At 45.8% G+C, this 19,670-nt stretch overlaps 2 protein-coding genes across 2 annotated transcripts in view; both read left to right on the top strand.

Annotated features, from left to right (window-relative positions):
- Nucleotides 1-8,136, top strand: part of LOC123368718 (acyl-CoA (8-3)-desaturase-like) — a 30,922-nt gene extending 22,786 nt beyond the window's left edge. Inside the window, exon 12 of the mRNA XM_045013771.1 lies at nt 2,516-8,136. Within this exon, the coding sequence (XP_044869706.1) occupies nt 2,516-2,567 (52 nt within the window). The 3' untranslated portion in view covers nt 2,568-8,136. The remainder of the gene's footprint in view (nt 1-2,515) is intronic.
- The window catches only part of LOC123369029 (acyl-CoA (8-3)-desaturase-like), a 95,881-nt gene continuing 82,089 nt past the window's right edge, over nt 5,879-19,670 (top strand). The window contains exons 1-4 of the mRNA XM_045014401.1: nt 5,879-5,894; nt 11,034-11,172; nt 16,990-17,184; nt 18,810-18,816. Coding sequence (XP_044870336.1) covers nt 5,879-5,894; nt 11,034-11,172; nt 16,990-17,184; nt 18,810-18,816 — 357 coding nt within the window. The remainder of the gene's footprint in view (nt 5,895-11,033; nt 11,173-16,989; nt 17,185-18,809; nt 18,817-19,670) is intronic.

The following is a 19,670-nucleotide window of genomic DNA, read 5'->3' on the forward strand; positions in this document are numbered from 1 at the left end:
TAGATCATAGCTTCCAGTCTAGGCCGAGGTCTGTATGATACAACTAGGCAGCTGTGCAAATAGCAGCAAATGACATTATGCAAGTCCCTTTGTGCATGTCGCATAAATCTACAGAATGTCCATTGTTTTACCCTCCTCCAGCTGTTTCCACCTGTCTTTGCATCTTTCTGCTCTGTCTGTCTGTTTCTTCTTTGTTTCTCCATAAGGGGAGTTTATTGGGTTTCCTCTGCCTCGTTCCATGCTGCTGCCCTTAAAAGAACATTAGGAGACAGAGAGGGAGATCACTAAATAGTGAGGACAAACACCTCTTGTTACAAGCATTCTGTATAGTGTGTGTGTATTGCATGTGAATAATTATATGAGGGAGTTGGTAGTGATCCCTCTTCTTACATTGCTCAGCCTGTTCCAGTGGTTCTCAAGCTTATTTTATCGTGCTCCCCTTCTTTGTCTGTAGTCGTTTATGCTCCGCCTTCCCTCCCTCACGGCTGCCACTGCACAAGAACGTATACTGCTGACCAGCTCTGAAGGCAGAGCAGAGAGAGTGGCAACTGCTGGCCGAGTGCCCAGCTCTGAAGGCAGCACTGCTGCCAGCAGCAGCACAGAATAAGAGTGTCATGGTATGGCCAGCCAGCAGCTGCCACTCTCCTTAAGCTTCTCACCGTCCCCCCCAGAATACTTCTGTGCCCCCCAGGGGTGTGCCCCCCCCAGTTTGAAAACCTCTGTTATAAAGGATTCTTTCAACTTTTTCATTAAGATGCTTTCACACCTCGATTTTTTTTTTTTTTTTTTTTTTTGCATCAGACTTTTAATTTTCAGCAGGAGGAATCATCCTGAGCTACAGAAATGCCGTTTCTTTGTCTCATAAATTCCTTTCAGATATAAAGTTCCCTTTTCTCACTGGTCTGCCTCATGAAATGTTGGCAGCCTGCCAAAATCACTGAACATTCCAAGATTGGGTTCTCACCTGCTGTGCATTGGGAACAGCTGGAGCTTTTGAAGTGGTGATAGTGGTGTGCAGTGAAGATAACCTGTCTTCTCCTGTGTTGTCCCTTGGACCAGTGTAAGGCCCCAGTGGCCTATTTACACTTACTGAGGCCCCACATGGGCCAGAAGCTCCCCCAACTCCCCCTATGGGCAGGAAGGGAGAGGCTGGGCTCTCGCCAAACATTATCCTGTACCCAGCACAGGGCGCCAGTGGCCAGTCCCTCCTGTGGGGGAATACATGTGTCAGGAGCTACTTCTTCTTTGGGGAAGTGGGGGAGAGAGACAGGGTTGTCTCCCTATTCCCTCTTCTGGGAAAACTACATTCTCCTGCTGCCAGTTAATGTTGTTAGTCCGGTAACTTGAGTAATAATATGCTGTGTTGCCCTGTGAAGGTTTAGGGCTCAAATCCTTTTGATCATTCATGATGGGTTTGGGGGGAGGGATGTAGATTATCAGAGTTGCACATAATGGAATTTGGTTTTTACCTTTCTTTTAAAGAAAAACCTAGGAAATCAATCTCACTCTCACACTCTCACTCACACACAGGTTATTTAGTTTGCAAAGTCAAGAACTTGAAAGTTAGGAAATACCAAATTTGCAGTTGAATGTACAACCATAGTTCTGTAATCTTTTCCATATGCATTATGATAAAATCTTTAATTGCATGATCACATACAGTCGTCCCACGTCCCATCTCCTCCCCCCCAACCCCGACCCTTGCCTCATTCAGTGCCTAAGATGGAGAAACAAAGGAGCAGAATTAAGGGTCCTGCCACATAGTTTTTGTTTCATGATTAGTACACAAGGACTTGGCCTTAGGCAAACCATTTAGATGTACAATAATGTGCTACTGTTGAGTAAGTTTGTACTCAATTTATCACTAGTCTTTTAAATTTACTTGGATTTGTTTTGTATATGGGTTATCTATTAGAATTCACCTAATCCCTCAGAGGAGGAGTGTGATTTCTCTGGATCTTGATATCAGCCCCTATCGCTGTTGGGCTGTACTTTGGTCTGTGTGGGTATTCAAAACAGCTCAGCAGAGTTCTGTCTCCCTGTGGAAAAAGCTGAGGATCAGGCCTCTTTTTGCCTGTATTGATTTTAACTTTATTTTACCTGTTTGGGTTTGTTTCTAGGCAGTAATGAAATTTAATTTCTTCTTCCTGCCCCATCTCTCTCTCACTGGAGAGTGTCAGAGCTCTGATGCTTTGTTTCCTCTGGTCACTTTGCTATATGTGCTTCCCTAATCAGTACCCCTTAGTCAGCACAGTGGCAAAATGGCCTAGAAAGCTCTGTAGAGACCTCAAAAGGAGCTTCATATTGTGAGGCAGCATTCTCAAGTAGTCCAGAGGCTGAATGCTGTCACGCATGCTCTGAGCCCATCACCTCTTGTCCTTCCAGAGTTGAACAGGGGAGATGGGGCTTCACACTAGATTCTTGCTTTCTGTCTCACCCCTGTATTTTTTTCTCTTGATTTTATGTTCAGTCTCCTTTGCTGACTAATTGGGCTCCAACTCTCTCCCCTCTGCAGCTCTCTGAAGGATTCGGGGGAACTCTGGCTTGATGCCTATCTGCATGGATAAGCAGCAGCAGCTCCTAAGGAGGAGTTACCTGGGATTTACTGCCATGAAGATGTAATACACAGCAGTGGAGGACAAGCAGGTTCAGGGAGATGAGTGGGCCTAGTTGCTGCAGTGGGAGAGCTGGTGGGCTTAGTTTCAGTGTGAGTGTGGGGTTTTATGATAACTTTTTCTCCTATTCTACCTCTGTAAGGTTTGGTATGGGTATATGGGGACCGCTAGGGGTTAACCTTACTATGGGGAAGGTGGCTTTAGCAATAGGAACAGCAGCCCTTCTCTCTGCTGACATTTCCCTTGCTGTGTACGTGGCAGTGAATCCTATCCAACTTCTTCCTAGTGTGAAAGAGTCAAAGTGAAAATAGGGACAGTGTAAATTCTGGGGAGAGGGATAATGTGGAGAAATAAGGAGAAAAGCCAGTGCTGAGAAAGAAAAGGAAGAGCCTTTAAAGGCTACAATATACATTTAAAATCTATAAACTAGGTATGTAAGCCACAAAGTGGATGCGAGACTGAATAGTGTGGACATGGGATTAGAGGGGCCAAAACTCAGGGTGGGGATGGATACAAAACCATCGAGGTGAAAACACCAAGCAGGATTAGCCATGAAACCAGAGGCAGTACACAAGAGCATAGACATGAGACTAGAGCTGATATGGCATGTTCAGTGGACCCACTTATGTGAGTGCCTTTTTGGCTATATATATATATGTGTGTGTAAAACAGGTAGAGAACCTCGATCTCAGGTTAGTTGTCCATTTGCAATTTCCAGTGAAAAGAGTGTGAGCAGTTTCTCCCCTGCCTAAGGCAAATTCAGGTGAATAAAAGGGTTAATTGAGCAAATTCTGATATTGCATGCGTGATCAGGATATACATTAGTCCAGGGGAATCCCAAGTCCATTGGTTTAGGTGTTAAAATACCTCTAGAGGTTTAGCTTAGGAGAAAGAATCTTGCAAGACTCGGAGGCAGAGTGATTTAATTTTTGTTGTATCATAAGTTGTAAAAGATGTCACAGACACGTCAATATTGTGGCTTTTAGTGCTTACCTATATGGTGCTGCCTGAAGCTTTAAGGGATTCCCAACATTGCAACTAAGTGGTGCTGTCTCCCTGGCTTCTCTTAGAAAGTTTAAAAAAAAAAAAACGGGGGGGGGTTTGCTCACTTGAACATGGGTGTTTGGCCAATTAATAGGGCTGAATCATTTCTGTCTGTAATGGACGGTATAACAGATCCAAGTTTCCCCAGCCTTAACAGCTGTCAGTAGAGATGGAACTTGCATCATTCTACTCCACAATCACAAGCCCCTACCATTTAGAGAATCTTCATTAATTGTAGCAGTATTAAGGCTTATGATACATACCTGACTTTCCATCAAGTTGAGCCAATGGTGCACATACACTGTAGGCAGTATATTACACTTGGCTGTTTCCTGTGTTGTGTTTCTGAAAGGGTCCTCATAAATACAGTTTGAGTGCTGTCCTTGTTAGTGCTCCACTTCAGGTGCTACTGATTGGAGATTTTTAGTAGCAGTGCCTGGTCGGGGGTGTATGTGCGCAGTAGTCATCTTGTGTTCCGACCCACTCAGTTCCTTCTCAACTGTCCTCAGCTGCAGACTGAGCTCTGATGGCAGTGTCAGAAATTTACCGAGAAAAGATTTAGAAATTGTTACTAAGTTTAGTTCCCAGCGGTTAGTTAATCTTAGGTTTCCAGTTAACCATTTAAACTTTCCTGTGTGTGTGTCCAAAAAAAAAAAAAAAATCTCCGAGCTCTCCTCTCAGTTTCTATCTCCATGTACCATGACAAAATTGGATAATGAAAATGCCAGGCTCCCCTGGTTTTAAACACTGCACTTCATTTAAGGATGCTATGCCTGTCTCTGAGGACAGCACTACAAGCATCCCTTGATGTAGCGGACGTGGCCGCTCGTGATGGCTACAGCTATAGTCACGAGACTGGCATCCTGGTTACAATCTTCCAGAATCCTAAAGTACCTCCAGATTAAAGACCTTCCCTTGGACAGAGAAAAATTATTTTCTATGAAGACTGATAAAATCCTACACTTAATGGACTCTCAAACAATGCTCGGAACCCTGGGCATATATATACCCCCTAATAGACCTAGGAGATACCAACCTTATAACCAAAACAGGGACACATCGGTTCACTGACAACAGAGACCTTTCAACAATTCCTGCAAAAGACATTGTTCACAGAGATGCTGACCACCTCAGTCCCAGCTGACTGCGTCACAGGCACGACCAGCCAAGACACAATTTGGAAGATTTGGTTGAGGGTCTGATCGACCTCCCCCAACACCCAGTGCATGTTACTTTGGCCACTGATTTATGGCCATTTTGCTAAGCGTGGGCATCTATCCCCACAGATCACTGGGTACTGGAGATAGTACGATCTGGGTACACCATCTCTTTCATCTCCATCCCTCCTACCCATCCCCCCTCCCCATCCCTCTTCAGGGACCCTTCTCACTAGCATCTTTTGTGGCAAGAGGTAATCCATCTTGTACAGCTAGGTGCCATGGAACTCATTCCAGGACAACACATGGGGAAGGGGTTCTACTCCCATTACTTTGTGACCCAAAAGAAAAATGGAGGATGGGGACTCATTCTTGATCTCAGGAAACTCAACAAATGTATCCGTACCCACAGATTCAGAATGGTCACCCTATACACTATCATCCCTGCGCTGTATGAGGGGGACTGGTTCTCAGCTATGGACCTACAAAATGCATATTTTCACATTACCATCCATCTACTCTAACTCCAGTATAACAATTGACTTCATAGGAGCACGCCTGGACTCAGTGGAGGCAAAAGCATAACTGTCAATGCTTCGATTCACAGAAATGACCTCCCTCATATCGGTGGTCTCAGACAGCCCGTGGGTGTCTACATGCACCTGCCTACAACTCTTGGGTGTATGGCAGCCTCCACTTTCATTGTAACACACGCCAGACTACACATGTGCAGCCTCTAAGTACCGCTGAGCTTGGAATACATCCCACGAAAGTACGTTCTAAACAAAAGACTCACATCGACTCCAGAGGTCACCACAATAGTGGACAAACCCAGTAAAACTTTGCTCAGGCATCCTATTTCAATAAGATCCTCCATCCATACAAATCACAACAGATGCTTCACTGATCTGCTGAGGAGCTCCCCTGAACCAACATACAATCCAAGGCAAATTTTCCCCTACAGAAACACACTTACACATCAATCTGCTTGAATCTCACACGGTTTGCAACATGTGCCTACATTTTCTCCCTATTACATGTGGCAAAACAATAAGCGTCCTGATGGACGACATTGCATGTATGTGCTATATAAATTGCCAGGGTGGAGCACATCCCTTTCCTTATGCACAGAGGCCTTAAAACTATGGAACTAGTGCATAAAACAAAACATCACTATTACCGCAGCATACCTCCCAGGTCAACTGAACATAATGGCAGACACATTAACAGACTGTTTCCTCAAGAACACAAATAGGAAATGAACAAAATATTACAACCCATATTTCATGTGTGGGATCCCTGCACAGAGATCTGTTCGTGACAGTAAACAAAAAGTGCTCAAAGTTTTGATCACAAGCAGGACTGGGAGCATGATCCCTAGGAGATGCCTTTCTCATCAGATGGAATGCTCTCCTCCTATATGCATTCCCACCGATACCGCTGATCTCCAGGGTAATACACAAAATATGAACCAACAGGGCCAAAATAATCCTCCATAGTATCGACATGGCCCAAACAGACTTGGTTCCCTTACCTGTCACACATAGCGATCTGCACACCATTCACACTCTCTTGCCTACAGAATCTTTTTTTTCAGGATGACAGTCAAGTCCTCCATCTGGACCTGGAGAGACTTCACCTGAAGGCATGGCTCCAATGTGATGAACTAACCTGCTCAGAACAAGTAAAACAAGTGTTAATAAACAGCAGGAAAACACATATTACTTATTTCCAAAAATGGAAAAGATTCTTATTATGGTGCCAGACCAAATAAATATCTGCAAGACGGGCACTGCTTCCACTAATCCTGGAATACTTATTATCCCTAAAGAACTCAGGACTTGCTATGAGCTCACTTAAAGTTCATCTTGCTGCCATCACAGCCTTCCATCAAGAGGTAGACGGGACCTCAATATTTGCTCATTACTAAACTATTTCTAACGGGCATACAGAACATGTACTCAGACATGTGAGAACACACACCAGCATGGGCCTTAAACCTTGTGCTCCAAAGGCTAACCAGAGCCCCATTCGAACCTTTAGCCACATGCTCATTACTTCATTTATTTATGAAAGTGGCATTGCTGGTTGCCATTACATCAGCGTGGACAGTCAGCAAGATAAGGGTTCTCATGGCTTACTCCCTATACACAATATTCTTCAAGCATTAGAACACACCCTAAATTTAGGCCAAAAAATTCATATTTGTTCTACCTTAACCAACTGATCCATGTACCTGCATTTCATCCAAAACCACATATTAACACAGAAGAGGTGACCCTGCACATATTGGATGTGTGCTGTGCCTTAGCTTTCCACCTGGACAGAATGAAACCCTTCTAAAAATCACCCCAACTCTTTGTGTCAACAACAGAATGGTCTAAGGGCTCTACCATATCCACGCAAAGATTATCCAAATGGATATCCAGCTGTATCCACATGTGCTATTCACTACACAACACTGAAGCCCCGTGGGGCATCAGAACCCAGTCAACAAGAGCTTTATCTACCTCCACAGCATTCCTACACAAAAGTTCCATTCTAGACATATGCAGGGCAGCCACCTGCACCTCCAAACATACATTCACAAACCACTCTGCATTAATCTCAGTTCAAGCTCAGACACAAGATGAGGCCTCATGGTACTAGCCTCAGCAATGAACCACAATCCAAAGTCCCTTCCATCCTTATGAGGGCACTGCTCTACATTCACCTGAAGTGGAGCACCCATAGGGACAGCACTTAAAGAAGAGGAGAAGGTTACTCACCCTGTGCAGGAACTGAGGTTCTTTGAGATGTATGTCCTTGTGAGTGTGCCATTACCCACCCTCCTCCCCTCTACTTCGGAGTTCACTTTGAGGACTGTATGGTAGAGAAGGAACTGAGGGGGTCAAGATGCGCGAGCACTAGATGAAGTGCCAATGGCACCATGAGATGGCTATTGTGCACACACATCCCAAGCAGGCACTGCTACCAAAAATCTCCAATCAGGGGCACTGGGACACATCAACACCTGATGTGGAGCACCCACAGGGACACACATCTCAAAGAACCTCAGTCACTGCACAGAGTGAGTAACCTTTTCTTCAGGCAGAAAATGAGAATTCTACTCCCCCCCCCCCCCAACACACACACACTTTTAATATTTTATTGTGATATACAAGGAAATATACCACCACTACCACCCACAACAAAGACATAGGATGGATCTAAACTGATGTGTTTGTGGAGGACAAGCATACAATATATAGCATAAAGTTTTAATTCTTACTGTATGTAACTTTTAGTAGCAATAAATAACTGTTCTTTGCTGTGTGTAAGTTTGATACCGTTTTGAATCTATAATGATTGCAGGATAATTATATACTGAAAACAACTGAACTAGTTAAGGATGCCATGAAGTGAGGAAAATGTGCTTGCAGCTTTTTATTTCAGAATTTATAATGGGGAAAAAAATAGCAAAATATTATAAGCCATCATCTACCCCTACTTTAAAGAGCTACCCTAGTCTGTTAAACAACAACATAAAACAAGCATTAATATTTCTGGCCTACTACAAGCAGGCTTTTATATTGCACCCCTATTAACTCTAGCAGAAACTGAAACCTACCCGAGGAGCAGATCTGCTACATTTCATGCACCTTGTATGCCACTGATACATGCAAGCCACCAGAATCGGTGCTAGCCCACTGGAGCCCTACGCAGGAATAATGGGGATGGGTGGTCCCTACCCACCCCCCTGAGAATTCTGACTGCATTATCTCCACAAATTGGGGCCCTCTTGAGCTGTGTGGGGGCCTTAAGCAATTACTTAGTCTGTCTTATGCCTAGCAGTGCCACTCCAAGCCAGCCTCTTCATTTGCATAGACCAGGGGCGGGTAAACTTTTTGGCCTGAGGGCCACATGGGTTTCCAAAATTGTATGGAGGGCTGGTTAGCGGAGGCTGTGCCTCTCCAAACAGCCAGGCATGGCCCGCCCCTCCCCCCCATACAACCCCTCCTGCTTCTCGGCTTCTGACTGCTCCTCCGGGACTCCTGCCCCATCCAGCCACCCCTGTTCCCTGTCCCTTGACAGCCCCCGGAACCTCCACCACCCCATCTAACCCCTCCTCTCATTCCTGACTGCCCCCCTGGGACTCCTGCCTCATTCAATCCCCCTGTTCCCAACCCTCTGACTGCCCTGACCCCAATCCACACCCCTGTCCCCTGACCACCACCTTGAACTCCTCTGCCCTCCATCCAACCCTGCTCCCTGCCCCCTTACCGCGCTGCCTGGAGCACGGGTGGCTGGCGGCGCTACAGCTGTGCTGCCCAGAGCACCAGGACAGGCACCTGCGCCGCCTAGCAGGAGCCAGCCATGCCACGGCGCAGCTCATAGCACCGAGTCAGGCCCCAGCTCTGCAGCTGCGCTGCCCCAGGAGCTCGCAGCCCTGCCACCCAGAGCGTTGCGCTGGTGGCGCAGTGAGCTGAGGCTGCAGGGGAGGGGGAACAGCAGGGGATGGGCCGGGGGCTAGCCTCCCGGGGCAGGAGCTCAGGGGCCAGGCAGGAGGGGCCCGTGGGCTGTAGTTTGCCCACCTCTGGACCAAATTCAATGTCCCACATTCACATGGAATAGCCTGCAATTTCAGCTCACAGCCACTAGAGGCCACTGTGGTGACTGCAGTTCTCACTGCTCCCTCTGCTGGATCTGCAGGTGTAGAGCAGTGGGGAGAACCAAGCAAGCAGCAGCAAGTGAAGGGAGGTCCAGGGGACCCAGCCACCCCAGACCCTCTCCAGCTTCCTCAAAATTCCCTCTCCAGTCACCCAGTGTTCCCCTACACATACACACACACCTCCCTCAAATTCTCCCCCCGCAAGTCTAAGTACACCCTCAGTTTTTCCAAGCCTCCTCCACCAAACTGCCCCTTGTCAACCTCACAAACCCAATTTCTTGTTGCTGACCCCCACCGTCCCCCTGCCACTTCCTCCTACCCAGCCTCCTAGTTTATGTCTAGACAACCCCACAAAATTAGTTTCCCCAGATATTTTTGAGCACCCACACACCTACCACAGCTGCCAAGTTTTGTGCAGCCCTCTTTGGGCTGCATAATTGTACAATCAGTCTTTTAACAATCGTCTCTTCCCAGAGACAGAAAATAATTACATTTAAAGGGACAATGTCTTTAAAACATTCCTTTGCCCAGGGCCAGGATTGTTTGTTTTCAGATTTACTTCCATATACATGAAGTATCTGCTGGCCAACAATATGAAAAACCATTCTGATTCATTCATTCAGATTCCCCTACTCTCTCTCACTGACTCACATTCACACACACACTCATTACAGGCAGTGACTTGCATTTCCTTTCATGGCATTACTAGTCCCAGCTGGGTAGTTCTTGGATCACACCAGTTGTAGGCATTTAAACTACAAATAAATAATACCAAACTAGCTAGCCGTGCCTTCCACGCTGAAATTTTAACAGCTTCCAGTGACTTTAAAGTACATAACAAGAGTTGTTTTGCACAGTTCTGCATCAGTGATCCTTTATTAAAACACCCCTCCATGGAAAGGAATGATGGACCACTAGAAGTTTTTATTCCTGTTCTTAATTCAGACCAAGCCACCATTCAAGCCTTTACCACTCACCTAAATGGCTAAATTGCAGATTAAGGTATGCATGGTACTTTAAACTTAATTCTTTCACTTCCGATACAACCTCAAACTCGAGGCAATGAAATAAATGCCAGACAAACAGAAACTGTTAGCCAGCCATCAATAATGAAAACCTGCATGGCTGGTGCAGTACAAGTGGGTGGAGTTGTTGGCAAAAGCTCAACTTCATTGGGCAGCGAGAGGTTACAGTTGTGTAACCAGCCTTATGGTGAATAAGTTTAGCAATGAAATAAATCTGTACTTAAGCCATAAAATCATTGTGCAACAAGAACTACATAAAATAGCCTCCAAAGCCTCAGGGCTGAAAGCAGGGTGAAACAGAGAATTTATACAGATGTGGAAGTGTAGTCTGAATTTGTCCCTCAGTGAAATAAGGGCTCCACAGTTCTGCCCTGTTCAGTGATCCCTAGAACTGAAATTGCTGATAACGAGGTACTAACCCTTGGATCTGCTTTGGGACAGCATTTTCAGTGAAAGAACCTACTCAGCCTGCACAAACAGTGAGATTCCCCCAATAATTGCTGAAATCCCTGAGAGCTATATTAAGTGGTGGGACCTCAAGACATTGCAGAGGTTGCAGTAGAGAGGCTGGTGGCAGCAGAAAAAGTGACGGCACAAACAGCCAATGGCAGCGGAGTGAACGACAGCACAGTGGCCAGCGGCGGAGTGAACGATTGCACAGCAGTGGGCAGCGACGCAGAGTAAGTGGCATGGCAGCAGCATCTGAGGCATTGCTTGATGCCTTGCTCCCTTCCCCGCTCCTTCACCTCCTCAATGGGAGGTGAACACACATGAATGCACTTCTGAATTCTGGGTCTTCGCTGGCCAAGGACAGCAAGTGTGAGTGAGGTGCAGTGGAGAAGCAGCGAGTGGCATGTTAAAGGAACATTTGTTTGTCAGATTTTCACACCACAAGGTGAGGCAAAGGACACTGCCCAACGTACTCTGGGGTAGGTGTTTTACACGTGGTCATATGCTTTTGAATCATAGCTGTGGTGTTTTTCCGAATTAAAGTCAGGTTATTTTCTCTTTTTTATTCAAAGTTTTCTTTGCTATATGGGGTCTCAGTGCTTGCAAGAGGGGAAGTATTCTTTCTTAGAGGTGCCCAGAGGTGGTGGTCAGTTTTCCCAGATTACAGAGTAGGGGCTTGAACCAGTTCTGTATTGTACTGCTAAGAGGAAACCCTAGCAGAAGGGCTACATAGAGAAAGGAGAGACGACTAGGGATGGGAAAGGGATTAAACATGAGGGTGTTGGGTTTTTTTAACCTATTTGCTCCATTTTTAGTTTGAAACCTTTTCTATTTGATCCCTTCCCCTACTTATTTTGAGCCCACCCCTTTTATTTTCCATTTTGACCAACTGTAACTTCCTCCCATGTCCCCGGCTTAATTTTCCCACCTCCTCTTTAGTTTCTTCTCTTCCTGGCCCACAAGACATTGCATCACTAACTACATATCGCAAAAAAGGAGATTAACTAGATAGTGAGTTCCATGTAAATGTCAGTAATAAGGCAATTGCAAAGGCAGCAAATTTGAGAAAATGGCCTCTCCTCCTGCTGGTAAGTCATTGCTCCGACCTCCTGCAGCTACTCTCCTGGCAAAGGAAGGAAGGGAAGATTGGGGTCCTAGGTTCAACCACCTAAGAATACTTAGGGAGTCCAATCTGAGAATTCATGAGATGTAAAGCCATACGGAAGAATTCAATCAACAAGAGAGTAGAAATTTAGGGGTGGCAGGCAACGAGTCTCCCTCAGCCCCCAGTGCTCATGCCTACACCTAACTTTCCCTTACTGCTAACTTTGTGCCTTCCTTAACTCTATCTGCCCCTTAGGGTTAGAACATTCTTCTAGTCAATCTCTATCCAGCCCCATCCCTCTGTGACTGTTTCTGAATAGTCCATGCTATTTCTTGCATCAGTATTAATTAGATCAGAACCAGCCTGGATAAATCAGAAACAGCACAAAATAGAAAAGAAAATATTCACCAGTGCTTGGTCTCTGAGGTGATTACACATATAGAAGCCAGGGGAGGAAGGATGGATCTTCCCTCTACCACAATCCAAGAAGTCAGGTCAAGTCAGGGGCTATTACTGACCACACTTTGTTTTAGGTCATGGAGACCCCTTTTAGATTCATTTTGTGCAAGTTAGAGGTTGGCTGGACTATTGAAAACTGGGTGAGCTCACTTTGCAAGACACCTCTGGCTCAGGCGAGCTGGGACAGTCCTCTTGTTCTTGTATTATTGAAAAGGATAAACAGGAGCACCCCCTTTGCTGTCCATATGCTATACATTATTTTGCATATCTCTATTATGTTTCCTCTTACTGAACTCCTTTCTCAACTAAATGGATCCAATCTTTTCATGTCCCCTCATATGGAAATCTCTCCACTCTTCCAAATATTCTCATCCCCTGTTTCTGAACTCCTATTTCTGTTATATCTTTCTTGAGATAGGGTGCCAGAATGGAACACATTATCCCAGGAAGGGTGAACCATTGATTTATATAACAACATTATATAAACAGCAAGATTAAAGCAAAATAAAAGGACTATTCATCTCAATGGAAACCTAAGCTTTGCAAGTGGCAGAGAACTGCTCCTACACTAGAGCTATAACAAAAACAATGGTTTATATAATTGCAAGTTTCCTAAAAGATGTAAAGCATTTACTATGCAAAGTTCTGATCCGGGGCAGCAGAACAGGGGGGCCAGGAGACCATGCCCCCCATTTTTACTAGCCATAAGGGTGAGTGACGAAGGGGAAGTGGCAGAAAGGAGCAAATGGGGGGTGGGATCTTGAGGGGAAGAGGTGACACAGGAGTGGGGCTTCAGGGGAAGAAGCGGTGTGGGGTGGAGGCTCAGAGGGGGATGGGTGGCGTGAGGGTGGGTACTTGGGGGGAAGGGGTGGTGCAGGAGCGGGACCTTGGGGGAGTAGGTTTGCCAACCCTCCAGGATTGCCTTGGAGTCTCTAGGAATTAAAGATTAATCCTTAATTAAAGATTGTCATGTTAGGAACCCTTCAGGAATACATCCAAGCAAAGTTGGGAACCCTATGGCTGGGCAGCACAATGGGAGTATGGCCACGGTTTGGGCACCTGTGGTCCCCCTCCCCCACTTTTAGGGCGCTTCTGCCACTCCTGGTTCTGATCAAGATAAGGAAAGACAAGGCCAGGGATATCCTAGAACTCCTGATGTGGCCAAGACAGACAGACATTCTCTAACCTCATCCAGCTGGCTGTTTGCTCTCTGATCACCTTCCAGTCCATCCCTCATCTTTTCTCTCAAGAAGCCAGGCAAATCCTTCCCCCCAGTCTCTGTGTTCTGGCTACGTGGCTGATCTCTTGAGATCAGAAGGACCGTTTGTTTGATGAAATTGGTTTTCAGTAACCACTCATCATAGAGTCCAGTGTCTGGGCGGTGAAGGAAGAGCTGGAATGCCCAGAGACTACATTTTTTGACTTCTTGTTAACCAATGTAGTGAGACAGAAATTTACTTTTGTTACTGGCCTCATATAATCTAATGAGAGAATAACCACCAGTTTGGTGTGAGTTTGCCCTATTTCTCAGCAGTTTATCCTGAATTTGGCATCCTCAGCTGTGACTCACTGAGGCATGGTGATAGGAGGGCTTTGACCTTTTAACTTGAGAGGACTAAATCTTTTAGAAAGTCTTTCAAATTGTTTCTCTATTGCAGACAGATCTAAAGGGTCGGCCGTCTCCAAGCAGAGACACTAGGCAGATATATTTCAGAGTAGCAGCCGTGTTAGTCTGAATCCGCAAAAAGAACAGGAGTACTTGTGGCACCTTAAAGACTTTGTTAGTCTTTAAGGTCTTTAAATTTGTTAGTCTTTAAGGTGCCACAAGTACTCCTGTTCTTTTTAGGCAGATATAGGGCTGCATTAATTGTCACTATCAATCTTGAGGTCTCCAACTTCCTTCAGGTGTACAAACACACTCAATGAGATCTTTCTACTTGAATAGCTTTCTGAAAAATGTTCCTGTTACTGAAATGTAAAGGTCCAGGACTTGGACCTCTATACATACCTTTTTCTGAACATTCTGCAGTAACCCAGATCTCAGCTTCCCATGCTACGTTTGGCTCTGCTGTGTTATCTTCAGTTTTGGACTCGACTCCAAAGCTCCCTCCTCCTTAGTGTGAACTGCTCAATAATCATCCAGAGTGGAGCATCCATAGTGGTACTACTACTCAAAGAAGAGGTTACTCACCCTGTGCAGTATCTGCAGTTCTTCAAAATATGTGTCCTTATGGGTGCTCCACTACCCTCCCTCCCTCCTTCCCCTCTGCTATGGAGTTCTCTGCTATAGAACTTCATGGCAGAGAAGAAACTGAGGGTGGATTTACTACAGCGATGGAAGAACTCCTTCTGTTGCTGTGTAAGGTCATGTCTACACTACCACTTATGCTGGCAAAGCTTATGTCACTCAGGGGTGTGAAGAAAAACACCCCTCCTGAGTGATATAAGTTTCACCGGTGTGCACAGCACTATGTTGGCGGGAGAGCCTCTCTCGCCGACATAGGTACTGCCACTCATTGAGGCAGTTTTATTATGTCGACGAGAGAACTCTCTCTTGTCAGCATAGGGCAGCTACACAAGCAATCTTACAGCAGCACAGCTGCATCAGTACAGCTGTGCTGCTGTAAGCTCACTAGTGTAGACCCAGCCTAAATGTGTCTGCTACAGCATTTCTAGAGTACATATACCCACTGTCTACACTACAAAGTTTCACTGGCATAGCTATGTCAGCTGGGGCGGAGGGGGGAGAATCACACTCTTTGCCAATGTAGCTATTCTGGCATTTCCCCCAGTGTTGGTGCAACTCGGCAAAGCTAATGTCTTCCAGGGAGGTGGTTTAGCTATGCCTGCAGAAAAACTCCTGCTGGTTTAAGCCACGTTTCTACCAGGGGGCTCAGCAATGCATGTGTGGTGTAGACAAGCCCTGATAATAGTATTTCACAGTGCTCTAATAACACTTTCCTTCCGTAACCCTTCCTTGCATTAGGACTGGGGGGTAATCTGGGATATTGATTTCTTCTCTTTGTTATGGAGAGCACTGTTTGCCATTCTAACAGTGAGTGAGACATTAGGTAGCTGTAGACATTAGGGAAGGACCAATGGAGTTTAAAAACAAAGGGAATACAAATAAACCATCTCCCCTGTGGCTAGAGGTGGGAGCCATTTAAAAATAATAATTAAAAACCTCTTCCTGTTAAAGTGCCAAGTTTGAAAATGGACTGGGGACGTGGGACCTGCTCCCCCAAGGATAACTAATTGATAGTGAAACTAGTGGCCTTGAGGGAGCAGAGCACATGTAAGGGAAGGGGCATGTCGTGGGCAGCACCTGGTGTATTCAGCATCCAAAGGGCTCCCGAGAGGGTGCGAGCCAATAGACTGCCAGAAGTGTATGTGGGAGGGGAATTGAAGAAGTCAGGTTGTTCTCTTGTGGGGATGCTGGTCAAAGTCATTTTGAATTCTTATCCTATCCTCCACAGTGCTAGCAACCCTTCCCAGCTTGGTGTCCTCTGCACATTTTATAAGCAGACTCCACTCCATGATCCAGGTCACCAAAGAAAATACTGAATCATACCCAGACCCAGGACAGACCCCTGGGGGGCCCCACTACAGGTATCCCCCAACTTTTACAGCAAACCATTGGTGATTACTCTGGAATACAGTCTTTCAACCAGTAGGACACCCATCTTTTGGTAACTCCCTCTAGGCCGCATTTCCCTAGTTTGCTTATGGGAATGTCATATGGGACTGTGTCAAAAACCTTACGTGAATCAAGCTGCAACATGTCTACACCTTCCCCCCGTCCGCTAGGCCAGTAACCCTGTCAAAGAAAGGACATTAGGCTGGTTTGGCATGATTTGTTTTGACAAATCCATGTTAGTTATTATTTATAACCCTATTGTCCTCTAGGTGCTTACAGATATATTGCTTCATAATTTGTTCATCTCTGTTTTTACAGGTAGTGCGGGACAGCCAAAACTTAAGGTTGTAGAATTCATTGCTGTTCTGTTTTTCATCCCGGTGGAAGACTTTATTGACAAAACATGGGCAGTCAGGCTTTTTCTTAATCTAATTTGTTCTGGCATGGCATTTGACAGCTGGGATCATGCTGCCAAGAATGTTCTGTTCCCAGAACCTGAGTCAGAATCTGTGTTTATCCAGTTGCATCATCCCTTTTGGAGTTAACTACCAAACTACCAAGGGAGAGAGGTAAATGGCAAAGGGAGTTCTAATAAGGGTAGAACAGGGAAAGTTTGGCAGGACCAGTGGGTTTTCAGGGCCCTGGGAGAGCTGGAACTGAAAGGAGTGCGGTAGCCAATTGGCTCTTGGGTGGGCAAGACTGGGTGGGGTCACTTTCAATATGGATAGTGCAGAGAGGGCAGCTAGCTCAGTACCAGCTCAGGAGTGTGACGGCAGCAGGGAGAAGAGTGAAGTTGCTCAGTGCTGAGGCAGCTGGGGATAGCTTCAGAGTCAACTCCTCCTAAAGCGCGTTTGAGGGATACAGTGGAGGAGGCAGGCCCCTGCAGCTCTTCACCTGGGAGGAGATCGGGCTCCATATGGGCTGGGGGCACCCGCAGCAGGAGCGGTGGCTGGTGATCGACAGGAAGGTCTATGACATGAGCCAGTTCTACCGGCGGCACCTGGGCAGCGCATGGCTTATCAGTCTCTATGCAGGGCAAGAGCCAGGATGCGGGGTAGGGGACATGTAGCAGAAGGTATCACTGTGCAGGGCAAGATGCCATGGTAAGAGCTGAGAAGAAGGGAAGGATCATGTTGCTTGTCAGCTACTATGTGGGACAGGATACCATGGTGAGGCCCAGGAGATTTGTAAAGGTGTGACCAACCAATCAAGGGCTGGAAAACTGGCTTAAAAAGCCAGCTGGGATTTCTTGTGTCATGAATGAATCCAAGGGAAATACTACAGAGATGTTATGGTCAACTCTATGCCTTCCCCATCCCTTCCCCAGATCTAAGGAGGCTATTTGCAAGGGAATCAAGTGGAATAGGACAGGGCTGGGCTGACTGGACTTCGATGACCCCTAATGGTGTGTCACATGCCAAGGTACAATCCAGACTAGTGAGGGGTTGTGTCATTGCCTGCCCTGCAACCTTGGGTGCCTCACAATGCTTTGCTGTTGTAGCTCCCCACCTGGGCGGCTCACAAATAGCCTGCCATTGTGCAGGTCACACTGAAGTGTCTGTGTATAGCAGCAGTCCTGGTCCAGCAGCCTATCAGCAAGCACCAACCCCACTTTGGCTCCCACCAGCCTTAGTTACTACTTGCAGGGTGACAATAACACACTCCCAGTCCTGGATTTTCCCAAAACTGTGTTCTGTACTGTCCTGTCCTCTCCTGGGTAGTTTGGAGAACAGAGGTCCCTTGCCCCTGTAAGTGGGTCAATATTCAACTTTAACCGGAGTTACCAAACATTTTGGTTTAAAGACAACACTGGAAAACAAGTTTATTAACAATAGAAGATAGGATTTTAAGTGAGTACAAGTATAAAGTATTAAAGTCAGCAATGATTACAAGACAAATACAGATAAAACACTTTCTAATAGCTAAAACTTTACTTTGAACCAAATCTAGCTTGTTAAGTCCTTACCATGTGTTTCCAGCAACATGACTGACCAAATTCTCAGGTCGGGATTCTCCCCTCTCCCCCAGAGTCAAAGGGCTGGTTCCTTTGTTGTGAAAGAGAGAGATGGAAAGAAAGATGCCTTGGGGTGTTTTTGCTCATCACTTTTATAGTCCAGTCACCCTTTGAAGTGGATTCTTCTGATGATTATCCCTCAAAGCAAAGTTTATTCAAACAGTGAAGAAGGCACAGGTGGTGAAGGTGGCTCCATGCTCTTTCTTCTCACCTCTTCTGTTTGCTGAAATGCAGATTTGCCTGGTCTCCTGCCTTTGCTGTCATGAGGACTCTGTGTACTACATATGTAAACTGAAGTACACACACACACATATTCCTTTGTTTAGGACAGACCTGTTTAACAACTTTTTCCCAGAGGCAGGGCTGTGTGATTTTGAACACATGCTAATAACATCATAAGGGGGATTTCATAACTTTACATATAATATTGCTACATATATTTCACCATGATATTACTGACCAGCAGTTTTCAAATAATACCTCACAAGGCATATTTTGTACAAAGATTATTACAGAGTGGGTAGTTTGTGAATACAGGATTGCTTCTGGTCACACTGTGGAATGCCTCATTGAGGCTACTGCAGCCAGCCATAATGTAGAGCAGCCTAAGGGAGCTCTAAATTATGTCTGGGACTGGCCTGGCCCTTAACAGTGCAGATGTGCAGGGGAATACAAGGACTTACAGCTCCCTTGTCCTCCACCCCAGCCCAAGCTGCCCTGAGAAAAGCTAAGAACATAAGAACAGCCATACTGGGTCAGACCAATGGTCCATACAGCCCAGTATCCTGTCTTCCAACAGTGGCCAATGCCATGTGCTTCAAAGGGAATGAACAGAACAGGGCAATTATTGAGTGGTCCATTCCCTGTCATCCCCTCCCAGCTTCTGGCAATCCGAGGCTAGGGACACTCAGGGCATGGGACTGTGTCCCTGACCACCATGACCAATAGCCATTGAGGAACCTAAGCTCTGTGAATTTATCTAATTCTTTTTTTAACCCAGTTATACTTTTGGCCTTCACAACAATCCCTGTCAACTAGCTGCACAGGTCGATTGTGTGTTGTGTCAAGAAATACTTCCTTTTTTTCTTTTAAACCTGCTGCCTATTAATTTCATTGGGTGATCCTGGTTCTTGTGTTATGTGAAGGAGTAAATAACACGTCCTTATTCACTTTCTCCACACCAGTCATGATTTTATAGACCTCTATCATATCCCCGCTTAGTCGTCTCTTTTCCAAGCTGAACAGTCCCAGTCTTTTTAATCTCTCCTCATATGGAAGGTGTTCCAAACCCTTCATCATTTATGTTGCCTTTCTCTGTACTTTTTCCAACTCTAATATATCTTTTTTGAGATGGGATGACCAGAACTGCACCCAGTATTCCAGGTGCGGGTGTACCATGGATTTATATAGAGGCAATATGATATTTTCTGTCTTATTATCTATCCCTTTCCTAAGGTTCCTAACATTCCGTTAGCCTTTTTGGCTGCCGCTGCACATAGCATAAATGTTTTCA

This window comes from Mauremys mutica, chromosome 4 (assembly GCF_020497125.1).
Source record: "Mauremys mutica isolate MM-2020 ecotype Southern chromosome 4, ASM2049712v1, whole genome shotgun sequence".
In the NCBI taxonomy this organism is placed as follows: Eukaryota; Metazoa; Chordata; order Testudines; family Geoemydidae; genus Mauremys; species Mauremys mutica.